Genomic DNA, 14,620 nt, shown 5'->3' with positions numbered 1-14,620 from the left:
ACCCCCAGAGGACAGGGCTAGGCCTTGAAATGGAAAAGGTAGCAGCAAGAAGAAAACTGAATTAGGCCAGGAAGGGATGGGTTAGGCCCAGAAGGGGACAAAAATAAATAATCTATATTTACTAGCTAGAAAGAGTAGCTGTGCAAAGACAAGCACATACACATGAAACAAAACCCCCTGCTTAGCACAAGGCAGATGCATCTTTAAAATCTCCCTTTTAATGTTTGTGTTTCATAAGGCAGGAATAATGTGTTGTCCAAGAACAAACCATTCCTGGGTCACAGTCTGTCCCAAGTGGACTTACTGGTTGGTTTCTGCCCCATTGCTATTTTCAGAGACTCATTTTAGAGGGATTTTTTAAAATGTGGTGGTAATAACAATTTATTACTGCTGACGAAATTGGGAGACGTGCCTCTTATTTTGCAATTAGACATTAAGGCCGTGATCCAGCAGCAACTTAAGCACATGCTTAACTTTAATGGGAAGTCAATTGGGACTGATCACGTGCCTAGAGTTAAGCAGGAAGTGTTTGCAAGATCAGGGTATCTTCTTTAAGTCTATTTGTTTACCTAATTTATTCTGTGATTTTTCTAATTGCATGGTTGCAGCAGGCAAACATTCTCCTGTGGGAAAACCTGAGCTGGGTGAGCTCTCTGGTGCTGCTCACTAATAATGTTACAAAGTCAAATGATTATCCCTGTAAACAGGAATGTTTGCAGCAGCTTGATTTGGGGAGGGAGACGAGGTAATGGCATTGGGCATGTTGCATTGTAAACTGTTCAGCTGTGCAAGTCTGTGTGTACTGAGGCGTTAATGGAAAATTGTTGGGCACTGGGCCCAGAGCAGATGTGATCATGAATAAGAACGAAGAGGAGCTGAAGGAAAAAGCATATTTTAGGATCCTAAGATCCTTAGTAGGCATCCACTGCTTACAACACTGTGTGCACCTGCCTACAATGCCTCTTACCACTGTGAGGTGGATAAGGCTAAAATCTATAGCGATATAATCTCTCTCTATATAATATGTATTTGCCTACAGATAATATGCAGCTAGCTCTTTGCAGGCAAAATAATGCCCTGGTCTAGATTACTGGATCAATCCAGGAAGTGGTTCCAAATGTACAAATAGTGTTTTCTGTAGCTTCATAGTATCGGCCACCTTGATTGGTTTATAACATGAGTTCTCAAGGTTTTTTCATAGTGGGCCCCACATTTTAAGAGCGGTCATCCCATCCCAAGGACAAAATTCACTTCCATTCATGCTCCCATTTCCCCAGAGCCTGGTGCTGGCAAAGACAAGGGCTAGGAGGAGGGAATTGAAGAGTCCTTCAGCATGTGAGACGTCAAAACATTTTGCTATTTTATTCTTTCCCTACCTACTTCACAAAATATTTGTGGGCACCAGAACACCAAAGAAAAGGCCACTCCTAGTCTTCAGAAAGCATGGCTCAGTGCCTGTGATTTGGTTGAAAGAAGATGATTTTGACCAGATCTGTTGCTTCGTTAAACATGGTGTAAATTATAAAGGGCTATTTTGAAAACCAAATGGTTGCTTTGCATTTAGGACTGAGATTAGACTGTCTCATGTTTTACTACGAGCATCATAGCCATACCTATGTTGTTTCATTGCATCTTCTCACCTTTAGAACATGATTTGTTTTGTTGGGGGAGTAGGGAAACTTGCCTTCAGTCATAGAACTATTACAATGGATGCTGTTACATCAGTGGGGTGAAAGAATAAGTGTAGGAAGAACAATGGACCATACAAGTTGATGTCCAACACTCTCTTGATCCAGAATGGTGTCACCTCCGTTAGACGCAGCCTGTTTTTCAGCTGATATAAATCAGCATAGCTACACTGAAGTTAAACTAATTTATCCTACAGTCGATTCCCTAGTCAGCCAGTGGGCCAGGCTTTTATGCCAGATTTGCTTCCAGGCATTGCCATCTAAATTCCCCAGCACCACTGTGCTGAGAGAATGAGGCACTATCTAGGGGCTTCCTGTCAATTCTCCTGGATACAAAGCAAGTGAACCTGGAAAACAGCACAGGAGCTGTGATCTGAGTTCCCAGGATGCAGGAATCAATTGCAGGCGAAAAATCCACCTCAGTAAGATTAAATGAGAGTGGAAAACATGGTTAAAATGCCTCTCTGACCCCTGAGGTAGTTTGATCTAATCCCAGCAGCCCTTGAGGCACAGATTAGTCTGTCAGACAGCCATGGCAGTGCACCATCCCTTGAAGTGACAGGGACCCGCCCACCAGTGAGCTCACCCTCCTGGCATGGGTAGACACAACTGATGCACAAAGGTGTGTTCAGGTCTAACTGGCAGCCGCACGTGAAGAGCACACGGCGTGTGACCCAGCATCAGGAAGGCAAAGGAGCTAGTGCCGGATGCCTGAGAGGAGGTGGGGGAAAAAAGCGTTGAGAGACGGGGCTCTGCAACAGTGCAAAACAACAAATTAATCCAGAGCTGAAGCATTAGGCTATGCCGGAGATACTGTAGACATCTGTAAATATTGCTGCGGTGGTTGAACGCAATAGGGTGAGTCGAGTGGTGTGACCTTTAATTTAATAGTCTCTTCCTGTTGCATCTACTTCTGACACATCTATGAACAATTACGAGCTTACCCATTTTTCACCATCTAAATGGCAGCCTGGTCTTATTGCACTGAGCATAGGGTTGAGAACCAAAAACACCTGAGTTTGAATCCCGGCTCTGCCTCAGACTTGCTGTATGGCTTTGGGTGAATCGATTAGTTTGACCCCACTGGATGCCTTCGACTCCCCCTGAAGGCATTTCAGCAGCTGTCAGGACCCAGCCTCAACCTCTCTGGATGAAATTCAAGCCCTGGCAAAAATAGATAAGACTCCTGTTGAGCTGAGGGGAGTTGTGCCCGCTTACGCCAGGACTGCATTTATCCTTCTGTGTCTCATGTTCCCTAGGAGTAAAATGGGGGGTGATCATTCTTGCCTTTGTCACAAGGGGATCAATACATGTTTTTGGATCTCTTTTGAAGGTGAAAGTTTTATTGTTCTTATGGGTGGCGTTATTAGGGGAGGCTATATATGCAAGTGGCTGGTCAAAGTGCATTATTTCTGCCCATCCTTTCTGTGTCACCAGCTCATGCCCTATATTCATGTTATTTCCAAGCAACCTTTTAAAAGAACGAGTAGCATGCAAAACATCTGCCTTAAACACATCCCTCCAATATCCATAAATTCACACACAGAACAAACTAGTTATGACTAAAATACTCTCTCAACAATGGCATATAAATAGACCATCTCCCTTTATGGTGTGCAATACATGTTGTTTTGTTGTCACTCCATCGGGGGTGACCCATTGGCATGACTTGTTAGATTGCTCTGGAATTTCTTCTTCCCCTTTCTACTTCTCCTCCAGATATTTTGTCCTGCTATAACACTAATACTTGGCACTTCAGCTGAGCAGTCCTGGTAGGTAAAATAAAGACTGAGGGCAATACATTAATTCTAACAGTGCACTTTCCACTCTACCAATTTTCTAATGCATTCCCTCTGGCCAGACATTACCCAGTTAACTTCCTCCACATATGACAGTGGATGATCAAATCCATCGGGAAGTAACCCACTCGATGGTCCACATTCTGACAGACAAAAAAGAGTACATCCATAGCTACCTGAAATGTACAAACTCTAAATAGTCCAGGAAAATTAGTACAGGTAATCAGAGAAATGGGCAGAGATAAAATTGACATCCAAGACTTTGTGAAGTTAGATGGAAAGATCAAGGTATGATAACATCTGGAGAAAAAACAATGTTCTATTCAGGAGGAACCGAACATGAGAGAGGTGTAGGAATCATCAGGAATAGCGCTGCAAAGAAATCCCTTCTGAACTGGCAGCCAATATCAGATAAGTTACTGGCAGCTAGGTTCCACTCTCAGCACATTAAGTGAACCATAGTCCAGGCATATGTGCCAACAACCAATGCAGATGAAGAGGACAAAGAGCAATTCTATACAGAATTGAATGATGTAATGAAAGAAATACCAAACCACGATCTTGTCCTGGTTATGGGAGATCTTAATGCCCAGACTGGAAATGAAAGAAGAAATTGGGAAACAGTCATCAGCCCACATACAACCGGAACAATGACAGACAATGGCACAAGACTTCTTGAATTTTGTGCTGAAAACAATCTTAGCATCTGCAATTCTTTCTTCCAACATAAAAACATACACAAAAAGACATGGATTTCACCAGATGGCCGTACACACAATGAGATTGACTATATCTGTGTTAGAGGTGGAAAACATCAGTGTTAGACACGAGTATTCAGAGGAGCAGATATGGGAAGTGATCACTACTTGCTGAAAGCAAACATCAAATTGAAGTTTAAAGCCCTCAAAAAGAAAGAACACAGACTCAGATTACTCAATACACAAACTACAAGATTACAGGATACGAAAAGCGTACCAGATAGAGGTCAAGAACGGGTTTGAGGCTTTTCAAGATCTTGAAGAAAACAAGTGGAAAAATACTGGGATCTTTTCAAAACAGCTATGCTAGAAGCAGCTGAAAAGATAATTGGTAGAAAGCGGAGGAGCAATAAAGAACAGAGGAAGAAGAAACATGGAAAATTACAGACAAAAGAAGAAAACAAAAGGCTCTAGTACTACAACATGCGACCAAAGGAACAAAACAAACCTATAGGAACTTTGAGAAAGCAGTAAAGAAACAATGCAAAAGAGAAAACCGAAAGTAAGTAAGGCTAGTGAAGCTGAAGAAGCGGGGGAAATAAATGATACAAGAACAGTCTACATGATCCTGAAACAGTTAACAGGATATGAATCAAAATTCAGAAGTGTCACAGTGAAAGGAAAACAAGGAGAAATTTTGAAAACACAGGAGGAACAAGAAAATAAATGGGTGGAACACTTCAAAGAAGTGCTACACCAATTACAAGACTGGAATTTAACAATGATAAACCACTAGACCTAGATATAGATGTATCTGAGGTAAAAATCAAAGTTTAAAAAAAAAAAAGCATTGCGGAAGCTGAAAAACAACAAGGCACCTGGGTTGGACGGCATTCATCCTGAGATGCTTAAATATGGAGGTGAAGACATGGAATTGGTCATCTGTTTGCTGTACAACAAAATATGGATGGAGGAAAAAGTGCCAGAAGAATGGACCCTCGGTATCATAATCAAGTTACCAAAGAGAGGTGATCTAAACAATTGTTCAAATTGGAGGGGAGTAACACTTCTGTCTGTCACAGGAAAAGTATTAGCAGCAGTCCTCCTGAACAGAATGAAAGGAAAGATGGATACCATCCTACATGAACAACAATCAGGATTTAGATAAGGGAAATTGTGCACAGACGCTATTTTCATCCTGAGACAGATTATTGAGAACACAATTGAATTCCAAGGCAGTCTTGCCATCAATCTTGTGGACTTTCAGAAGGCATTTGATAGTGTAAACAGAGAAACAATGTGGAAAATTGTAGAACAATATGGAATTCCAACAAATTTAATCAACATTATGAAGGCATTCTATGCCAACACAAAATGCTGCATTAAAATGGATTGAGTAAGCCATTCAGCATCAAGACAGGTGTAAGGCAGGGGTGTGTCCTGTCTCCTTTTTTGTTTATGCTAGTCAAAGACTATGGATTAAAACAATGACAGTGATACATGTGGCCTAAAATGCAAGAATTCAAGGCTATTTCATTTGGACTTTGCTGATGACATCGCTTGCATCAATGAAGATGCCAACGCACTACAAAAATGCACAAACCAAATAAAAAGTAATGGAGAAGCTACAATGCAAACAGTGGTTCCTAAACTTGTTCCGCCACTTGTGCAGGGAAAGCCCCTGGTGAGCTGGGCCGGTTTGTTTACCTGCCATGTCCACAGGTTCGGTCAATCGTGGCTCCCAGTAGCCGTGGTTTGTTGCTCCAGGCCAATGGGAGCTGCTGGAAGCAGTGCGGGCCAAGGGACATACTGGCCGCCGCTTCCAGCAGCTCCCATGGGCCTGGAGCAGTGAACCGTGGCAAGTGGGAGCCGCGATCGGCCGAACCTGCGGACGTGGCAGGTAAACAACCCAGCCCGGCCCACCAGGGGCTTTCCCTGCACAAGTGGCGGAACAAGTTTAGGAACCACTGAATGCAAAGAAATGTAAAGTCCTGTTAATGGAGACTACAGGGACAGAAATCAAAATTGAAGAGAAACTGGAGAAGGTGGACAATTTTATGTATCTTGGAAGTACCATCAGTCAAGATGGTACTAGTTCTGAGGAAATAAGAATTGGGAAGGCAAACTCTGCATTTGGGAGACTCAAAAACATCTCCCTCAAGACAAAATTGAATGTGAATTATTGCCATCACAACATATATCAGTGAGACATGGCAACTTACCAAGAAAGAGACACTAAAATGGGATGCATTTCATCACAAATGTCTAAGAATATTGGGACTAACATACAGAGATAGGAAGACACATGAAGTCAGAAAAATGACTGGACAAGGCACCCTCTCCCAACTCCTCTACAAAAGAAGACCTCAGTGGCTGAGACATGGGCTGAGAATGGAAAAAGAATGCTTACCAAATACCGCCCTTGAATGGAAGCCAGAAAATGCAAGACGAAAGAGGAAGACTGCAAATAATAGGGAAACGAACAGTTCTGAATGACATCAAGCACCTCAAATGGGAAGATTTGGAGAGAATGGCAGTTGACAGGCAAGGATGGCAAATGTGGGTAGCCCACTGTACAGCAAAGCATGAGATGGACTAAGGTCTAAAGCAGGGGTCAGCAACCCTTCAGAAGTGGTATGCCGAGTCTTCATTTATTCACTCTGATTTAAAGTTTCGTGTGCCAGTAATACATGTTAACGTTTTTAGAAGGTCTCTTTCTATAAGTCTATACATACAACAATAGTTTATATATTAAAGTAAATAAAGTTTTTTAAAATGTTTAAGAAGCTTCATTTAAAATTAAATTAAAATGCAGAGCCCTCCGGACCGGTGGCCAGGACCTGGGCAGTGCGAGTGCCACTGAAAATAAGCTGGCATGCCGCAGGTTGCCTACCCCTGGTCTAAAGTAAGGACTGGTCACAGTCCTATGCCACCTAGTGGCCCATTTGGGAATTGCAATTTATGGAGGACCAAAAAAATCATCTTCATAAAACATGCGTAACTCTGAGATGGATCAGCGAGGGCAGATTTTAGTTTTGCAAAACCAGTCTGAAATAAAGGCTTGTCCAGATAAAATGGACTCTAGATCTGCTCTGCTCAAAAGGTCACAGTTTTTTGTCCAACTTTTTTTGCAACAGGCAAGCTAGGATGATTTTGACTCTGCAAAATCTTGTCAGCCAAGTTTTAGTGAAACCTAATGAAAACTAGGGATCGTTTGGATCCAAGTTCTACTTTCTCATAACCACCAAAATTTGGGGATTTCATTGAGATTCTTGCTTTGACCCTTCTCTAGCCTAAATGAGAAGTGACCAGCTCAAAAGTGGTGGGTAGTTTATAAACAAATAGAAGTTTCTACCTACATAATTTATTATTTGATGACAGTATTCCCTTAAGTGACACCTACATACCAGGATAGCTGCAACACAAAAGTGAAAATTTATTTAAAACATAATATCCCCCACAAATTATTTAGAAATAATGCACATCGCCACTTGGTTTTTATTATTGCCAGGCATCTGTCCCCTTCAGTATTTGCAGCTCACAAGGGAAATCTGGATAGCAATTTGTGACTAACGTGGCTTTTCTGGCTGTGGAAAATATTATGTTGTGTTACTTATCAGCTTTCACAAGCCAAGCTAAGCAGCACCTGACTGGGTTATTACCCTGATGGAAGATCTCAAAGGAAATGCAGGAAGTGATGCTTATGATTCATGTTGTAGTGCTTTCTCTTCTAAGTTAGTATTAACCATTAGATGGGCAGGATGTTATGGGGCCTACTGCCACTGGTGGTGCTATTCTTTTGGCCAAGATATAAAAGCAAAATCCTGACTCCTCATGGAGATTCGAGACACCATAAAACATTTTGTAGGGTAACTGTGGTGTCCTGACTCATCTTAATATGTTCTGTGGAACATTTATATCAGACAAAAGGCAGTATGGTGAACTTTCATTTGATAGTAAATTTTCCTTGTAGCGTATTTCACATAAGTGCATGTCTCCTTATAAAAAGAACAGAAGTGTTTGTGGCACCTCTTTTTGCGGATGCAGACTAACACGGCTGCTACTCTGAAACCTGTTTCTATATATACATGTATTGACTTGCCCTCAGTATTCATTAAGTCCTGCAAAAACTTACATACATGCCTAATTTTACTTTATAGTGAGTGAAGTTATGCAACTAGGTAAGCCTTTGCAGGATTCGGTCCTAAATCTGACTCTTTGGACATGCTCTGAGTCTCTTACAGCTCTTTGAAGGAAAGGACTTCTCCTGATGTTTAACTTATATAATGTTGATAGCTTGACCAAGGTGTGACGCACACACATAATGGCCGATCATCTCCTCAAGCGAGTTGCAGCTGAAGGACCCAGTTCTGTTTCCTTTCAAGATAGTACAGCAAAACTGCCATTGTCTCAACTAGGACAGGCTTGGGCTTGAAGTCAGACCCAGATAATACAGTAGACGCACGTGGGACTTGGGGAATCCAGGTATCATACTAGTCTGGTGTTTTTGTTCAATTTTTCTTTTTCTGTCTCTTTGGAATATTCTTGGGAGGCATTTTGGTTTGCAGAAGACGTGAGTGTGCAGGTTGGGGGGGGAGGAGGGTTGTACGAGTAAAGGGAGGTTGTTTGGTGCACCAGGGAAGTCCAGACAAAGGCAGCATGGAGGAAAGCATGAAATTGAGGGCAGGAGAAGTATCTGAAGGGGGGAGTGAGCCAGGAGGCAGGGATATAGGGCAATTCCCCATGCATCTAATGAGGAGGAGGATGCCTTTTCTGTGGGATATGGACATTGCTGCTGAGATCCATCCTTGAGAGTAGAGGGCTTCAATGCAAATAGATTTTGGGAGGTGTGACTGTGAGTAGCCTGAGGCTGACTCACCATTCTTGGCAAGTGGCAACTGTCCCTGCGTAAGCCAAATTGAGGAGATAATTGGTAAAGGACTGGATGATTAACCCGTTAAGCATGTGATTCAGCTGGTGAGCTGAGGACAGGGAGGAGAGGGGAAGGCCAGAAAAGTGAGCTCTCTTGCCCTGGGCCTAAGAAGAAGACAAAAGCCATCCAGGGGAGAGAAGGACTTGTATAGCACACTGGAAATAAAGCACTTGCTGTTGAACTTGCCAGCAGGGTGCATGAGGGCTCTTTGTAGCAAGGAACAGAGGGTGAAGGGTCCCCCCACCCTTGTGACACACACCCTTGTGGTTAAGATTTTTAGTTTTGACTTAAAGGCATGAATGGAGAGACATCCTCCCTGGACCGTGCAGTCATGCAGGTGCCCAAACTGGATCTTCAGGGTTTGAAATAGGAGCTGCCAACAGGGCCTTCTCCAGAACTCTGCCTGCCCTGACTTGACCCAAAATAGCCCCCGTCAATACGCTTGCAGGCATTTCTTGAGAGATGAGTCTCAAAGCTCATTGCATCTCAGACCCAGGGGGGCAGGATGGCTGGGCTGAGGATATGACACCTGTGCCAAGAGCTGAGGTTGTCGATCACATGCTCTTTTGTGGGGATGAATGTAACTTTTCAACGTTGCCAATGTTCTTCGCCTGGGAGGGATAGCTCAGTGGTTTGAGCAGTGGCCTGCTAAACTCAGGGCTGTGCATTCAATCCTTGAGGAGGCCACTTAGGGATTTGGGGCAAAAATTGGTCCTGCTAGTGAAGGCAGGGGGCCGGACTCGATGACCTTTCAAGGTCCCTTCCAGTTCTAGGAGATTGGTATATCTCCAATTATTACCTTATTACCCTGGAGCACCCAGGCAAGGTGGAAGCTGACCCTGCTCCAAAGACCGTGGCTAAACTTTTAATGGGGGGGATTGGTCCTGGTTGCCCTGAAAAGACCAGAGCGACCTAGCTCAGGGGCTGGGTGCCTAGCCCATGGGCTGCATGTTGCTTTTGGACCTAGGCACTTTTATTAGCAGGTTAATTGGCTATCAAATCCTCCCCCCTCGCCCTTGATATCTCAGAGGGAGGAACCAGCGGCGGTGGCCATGCAGCTGCCCTCCCCAGGGGACGCTTTAAAAGCAACTCCCCCCCCCCCCGAGGCTGCTCAAGGAGACACTTAACAATCCCCCTCCTGGGCCGAGCCCGGCCCTTTCCTAGGGCCGCAGCTGGGGCCAGCGGCTGCCGGAGCAGGGGGGAGCCGGAGCGCCGAGCCCCCCCGGGGGACGCTGTACCTGCCCGGCCGCGCGCGGGGCCTGGGGATGGAGGGGGCGTGGCCTGGGCGGCGAGCGGAGCCAATGGGCGCGCGCCGGCCGGGAGCCCTTAAAGGCCGCGCCGCCGGGCTGTCAGCCGCAGAGGCAGGGCAGGCAGCGGGGCAGCCGGAGCGCGGCGCTCCCGTCCCGTCCGGTCCCGCGATGGCTGCGCTGAACGGCGCGGTGGAGAACGGGCAGCCGGACAAGAAGCTGCCCGCGCTGCCTCGGCCGGTGAGGAACCTGGAGATCCGGCACAGCAAGGTGAGCCGGGCCCCGCCCGGAGAGCCGCGTGTCCCCCCCGCAGCAGCAGCAGCAGCGCGACCTGAAAAAGGGGAACCCCCCCTGCTCCCCCCGACTAGGGACTCCGCTTAAATCCAGTTGGGTGAGGGGGTTACCGCTCTCCGAACACCCCCCCCCCCACGGGAGCCTCTTTATTCTCGCCAGGAGTCAGGTCCATCCACAGGTCGTGACCCATCTGGCCAGCAGCCAACAGTGATTTCAAACCACCCCAAATGTCCGAATCAACGGGCTTTAAAATGAGTACAGCTCCGGCGCAGGATGCACTGGGGCCTGATCCTGCGTCCCCTAAATCCGCGGGGGAGCTGGGTGCTTCAGGGACGCAGCGTCTGACCTCTCGGGCAGGGAACTTCGTTTTTGTGCACCTCTTTATTGTGTTATGTCAACGATAATAGTCAAAAGTAAATGGGGGAAAATTAGGTCATTTCCTCCTCAGAACCCGAGTTTGCGAAAACTTTCCCCGCTTTGTGATAATTCTTCTGTGTTTGGAGTCCCGCTCCTGCAGAAGTGTTGCGCTTTCCATTCTCGCAGGATACATCTGTCCAGTACTTTTAATTAACAGCAGATTCCACCCCCCCCCCCTCCGCCCCCGGTGTCTGCTGTGATTGAGGCTCAGTTAAATCCTTATTGATCATGCAGTGTTTTGTTTAATTACCTTTTTTTAGCTTGATGTTCCACAACCTCAGTCTGCTCTCTTGTATTTTAAGAGACTGGAAGTTGATTGTGGTATTTGTAGCAAGTGGAGAAAGGTGTCAGTTCTAGGAGTGATACAAAAAAGTGCATGTCACTGGACTTATCCTGCCTAGGCAGACATGTCAACTGCAGGAAATCAAGTGAAATTGATGGGGGAGGGGGGTGTTTCCCTCCCAAAATTTATGATTTAGCAATTTCTGCTACAAGTTGAAGGTGTCATAGTTTTCCTCTTCTGCATATTAGACTCACTTCAGCACCAAATAAAGGTGCATCTGTGTATTCCTGAATTTGTACCACTTAGTCACCCTGTTCTCCAGGATTTTGCTATCGAAGAAAATGTTTTTTGTACTGAGTATGGACATTTGTCATCCTGGGTCACCAACAGGGTGATGCCATGTTCCCAGATAAGTATGTTGAGTTTACAACAGCCAGTTCTCCAAGATATGGAGCACTTCTGCTGAGTCCTCTCAGTTCCCAAGAAGTCAGATCTGGATAGAGTGAAGCTGTGAGGAGGATAAAAAGAACTTCCTTTAAAACAGGGTTTTTTCTGTGAATTCAGTCCTGTTCCCATTGTGGATACTGGGGGGTTTGCATTGGCTTCATTGATGGCAGGATCAGACCCTATATTTATGGTATAGGAAAGGGAATTGGGGAATCAATGATGCAAGGTTCAGAGTGACCTCAGCTTCTACCACAGGCACTAGGAGTGAAGGGTGCTCTGCAACGTTTAGGATCAGACCCAATATTGCTGGTGATCTTACCCCTCTCAAAATGTCTGATTTTACACTTGAAAAAAGCTCCTGGTATCCTTGCTAAAATCAGGGCTTCAGTGTAAAAATACACAACCAAAAGTCCAGTCAGCTCTTATGCGATCAACAGAGCTTCCCTTTAAAACGCCTTGGTTATCCCAAGCCACTGAAATGTAAAACTTCCAAAGCCCTTGTTAGAAGACTCCTGGTTTTCCTACTTTGTTCTTGATATTCAAGACATCTGCTCATTGCTGGTTTCTAAGGTACAGAGTTGAGAGTCATTGCAGACCTCAACATCTTTTTTAGGAATTGTCACATTGTGGCAGATAACCCCCTATGTTGTATTCACCAGTATCCTAACACACCAGTTCCTATAGTGGAGGGACTCCTTAGATTTATGCTGCGCTATTGACATATGACCTTTACTTTGCTAATTTCAACTATGCGGCTGGACTAAACTGGCTAGTGGGGTTTAGAATGTTTTAATTAATATAAAATAATTCATGCTTCCTACGTTATATAAGAGAGAGCATTATAATTTGTCCCTCAGCTGCAAGAGGACAAATAAAGTTGAACTGCATTAATTTCTGAAATTGAATGTTGATCCAGGTACACACTGAAGGAACCAAATTTGAGTAGCCATTTATTAATTTGTCAGCAGATAAACCTTCTTAAACCAGTTTTCCCTACATTGCTTTTTAAAAGCTGAGCTTTCTGCCAACTTGGAACTTGCATCTTCTGCTGCTGGTTTCAGAGTGGTGTAATGTTACTTTGGACAGACTTTTATTAACTCTACTGGCGGTTGCGTGTGAGATGGGTGTGGAGAATAGGACCCCTAAAGATGTCTACACAATCAAATAGACTGTCTCAAAAGTGAAAAATGTTAGAGTACAAGTTCTGCTTCTGATTTGATGCTCAGAACACATCATCCGATGAGGAAAATTATGGGCAATATTAAGCTTAGAATGATGATAAATACACATCTATGGGGGTATTCTGCAAACTCCATCGACTTGTCCCAGACGTTTGCAGCTGTCTCCGAACAGCACTCATCCCTCTAAAGTGTGAATCTTATTTTCAGTTCTTCTAGTTATTGGATTGGGCAAATTGTTTCAAGATCACGTCTTGTATTGATCAGCATGATGCTTTTATGAAGCAATGATCGCTCACAAATGATCTTTCTATAACGTCCCTAGAGATGAAGATGAAAGAGAGTGCGGTGATGATCCATGTAATACACACAGAGTGACTTCTTATGGAAGACCCAAGCTTAGTTGTATGAAGCTGAAAAGAATCTTGGCGATTCTGTCCGTCACCTTGAGTCCGCCATTCGCTAGAGTGATTTCATCCTTTCTCCAGCTCCCTCATCCATAATTAATGCTAACACATCGATGCAGCAAAATGGTGCCCCATTCATTAGTAGCTGTAAACATTCCATTATCGTTTCATGGGCTTCCCTTCCTGTATCTCTCAAGTTCGCAGTGAAATGTTCCTCATTTTAGATCCAAATTTGCCTTTGTCTTCCATAAACCTGCTTACTCTTACCATTTTAAAATGTTTGCATCCAAAGTGCTGGATTGTAATTTGTGAGCTCCAGGCTACTTAAAACTTCCTATGCGCAAAACCTTCATTTTGGTGTTGTCACACTGAGTTTTGTAATCGTGACACCTCTGTCGTCTCCTCCCCCCCCCCCCCCCCAAATGAAAATCATCCAGGATAGGTAGATCTAAAAATCAGCTTTCAGACGAGTTCGCACTTAGGCACCTTCCTCCAATATGTGCTGCACATGCTTTGGAGAAGCATTCAGAGAAAAATATTTATTATGATACTGATGTTAAGGAGTAATTATGCTTTGAAATGGGCAAGAAAAGAAACCCATGGGATCCAATTCAATGGGAGTTTTGAGTGTGCAAAGACTGCAGGTTTGGTTGGGTTTTTGGTTTTTCTTTTTCATTGTGGGACAGAATTCTAGCATGAGCTGATGTGCCAATAGACTTGTACATTGCATTGGAAAGGTGAAACACTTTTTTCTTCAAATAAAATAATTTACTAGCTTTTAAAGATTAACCAGGGCTCATTCTCTAAAGACTGTGTTTAATCTCCTTTTTATTTACAAAATAAAAGCATCATCAGATAGTGTCAAGCTGGGTCAGAATAGTGCAGATGCGTGTTGAATCAATCAATTATGAACTGTGCATAGACACCAGTATATATTAAAATATCAAAATTTTAATAATTTTTAAAGTATTTGAATGCATTTTTAGTTAAATAACATTGAGACTCTATTTGTCCTCGCTGTAGAAAGGCCATATTTTGAAAGGCTTATGATTTTTTTTATTTGCATTTAAGAATAAATTGCTATAGACAAAACTTTTTCCAACTGATATTGACAAAGACAAAAGACGGCAAAGTGCTAGGGGCATTTGTGAGTAAGGACTCCTTGGGTGAGGTAGCATTGCAAGATTGGGTCCATACTGCACATTCACTGGTGGTAAATACTAATGGAG

General features: G+C 44.0%; 1 protein-coding gene across 3 annotated transcripts in view; it reads left to right on the top strand.

Annotated features, from left to right (window-relative positions):
• The window catches only part of ALDH1A3 (aldehyde dehydrogenase 1 family member A3), a 63,548-nt gene that overhangs the window by 6,801 nt on the left and 42,127 nt on the right, over positions 1-14,620 (top strand). For 2 of the 3 annotated variants that reach the window (XM_044980271.1, XM_044980268.1), the window contains exon 1: positions 10,489-10,635. The exons of the other annotated variant lie outside the window; for it this stretch is intronic. In XM_044980271.1, the coding sequence (XP_044836206.1) occupies positions 10,537-10,635 (99 nt within the window). In that variant the 5' untranslated portion in view covers positions 10,489-10,536. Of the gene's footprint in view, positions 1-10,488; positions 10,636-14,620 lie in introns of those variants that run through there. 3 annotated transcript variants of the gene reach the window in all.

Source organism: Mauremys mutica, chromosome 11, assembly GCF_020497125.1.
Source record: "Mauremys mutica isolate MM-2020 ecotype Southern chromosome 11, ASM2049712v1, whole genome shotgun sequence".
In the NCBI taxonomy this organism is placed as follows: Eukaryota; Metazoa; Chordata; order Testudines; family Geoemydidae; genus Mauremys; species Mauremys mutica.
This window is presented reverse-complemented; position numbering and strand designations above follow the sequence as displayed.